Source organism: Eimeria mitis, genomic scaffold, assembly GCF_000499745.2.
Source record: "Eimeria mitis Houghton genomic scaffold, Emh_scaff117, whole genome shotgun sequence".
NCBI classification, from domain to species: Eukaryota; Apicomplexa; class Conoidasida; order Eucoccidiorida; family Eimeriidae; genus Eimeria; species Eimeria mitis.
This window is the reverse complement of record NW_013567995.1, coordinates 35,775-36,738: the sequence shown is the minus strand read 5'-3', so window position 1 is coordinate 36,738 and position 964 is coordinate 35,775. Positions and strand designations below refer to the sequence as shown.

General features: G+C 59.8%; 1 protein-coding gene across 1 annotated transcript in view; it reads left to right on the top strand.

Moving 5' to 3' along the window:
• Positions 1-964, top strand: part of EMH_0086350 (uncharacterized protein) — a gene marked incomplete at both ends in the record, with an annotated part of 11,042 nt that overhangs the window by 1,122 nt on the left and 8,956 nt on the right. Inside the window, 2 exons of the mRNA XM_013494474.1 lie at positions 3-292; positions 655-858. Of these exons, the coding sequence (XP_013349928.1) occupies positions 3-292; positions 655-858 (494 nt within the window). The remainder of the gene's footprint in view (positions 1-2; positions 293-654; positions 859-964) is intronic.

The following is a 964-nucleotide window of genomic DNA, read 5'->3' as shown; positions in this document are numbered from 1 at the left end:
AGCACCAACAGCAGCAGCACCAGCAACAGCAGCACCAACAACAGCAGCAGCAGCATCAGCAGCAGCAGCAACAGCAACACCAGCAGCAGCAGCAGCAGCAGCAGCAGCAGCAGCATGCTGAACCGGAGCAGCAGCAGCAAGAGACAACCGAGGGGGATGCGTGTGGGGTCCTCCCCGATCCCGATCCCAGCAAGCTGGCAGCAGCAGCAGCAGACATAGAAGCAGCAGAAGCATCTATACCTGCTGCTTATCTGCAGCAGCTGCAGCAGCACAGGAGGCCCCCCCTGCGGCAGTATGTCGCTCCATGCAACCTTACCTTGACTGCTGCTTCTGCTGCTGCTGCTGCTGCTGCTGCACGTGCTGCTGCTGCTGCAGAGCTGCTGCTCCCATGATTGCTGCTGCTGCTGCTGCCGCTGCTGCTGCTGCTGCTGCTATTGGTGTAGCTCCTCGTGCAGCTGCTGCTGTTTGTTATAATCTTCTTTTGCTGCTGAGAGTGGATGGGGTACCTGTCATTGCTGCTATCCTTCTCGCCACAGCAGCAGCAGTAGCAGAAGCTGCTGCTGCTGTTGCTGCTGCACTAGCTGCTGCTGCTGCTGCTGCTGCTGCACATGCTGCTGCTGCTGCTGCTGCTGCTGCTGCTGTATGAACATGCAGGCTGGCGCTGCAGTGCCGGGCGTACGGATTTTTCCCGCAGCTAGCAGAGGCTCAGGTAGAGCATTTGCTGCAGCTGGTGGCTCTGAAGCAGCTGCTTGCTGCTGCAGCAGCAGCAGGAGGAGCAGCAGCAGCAGCAGCAGGGGGCCATAATCTTGATTATCTTTCTAGCAGCAGATGCGTCAGGGAGACAATCCCCGGGGATCGGTTCCCCCGCCTCCTCGGCTCTCTCCTCCGCAGCGGAGAGTATACAGTTGACGCCACGCTGCTGCAGCGAACAGGCACTCTGCTGCTGGCGGTGTTCCACAGGTAC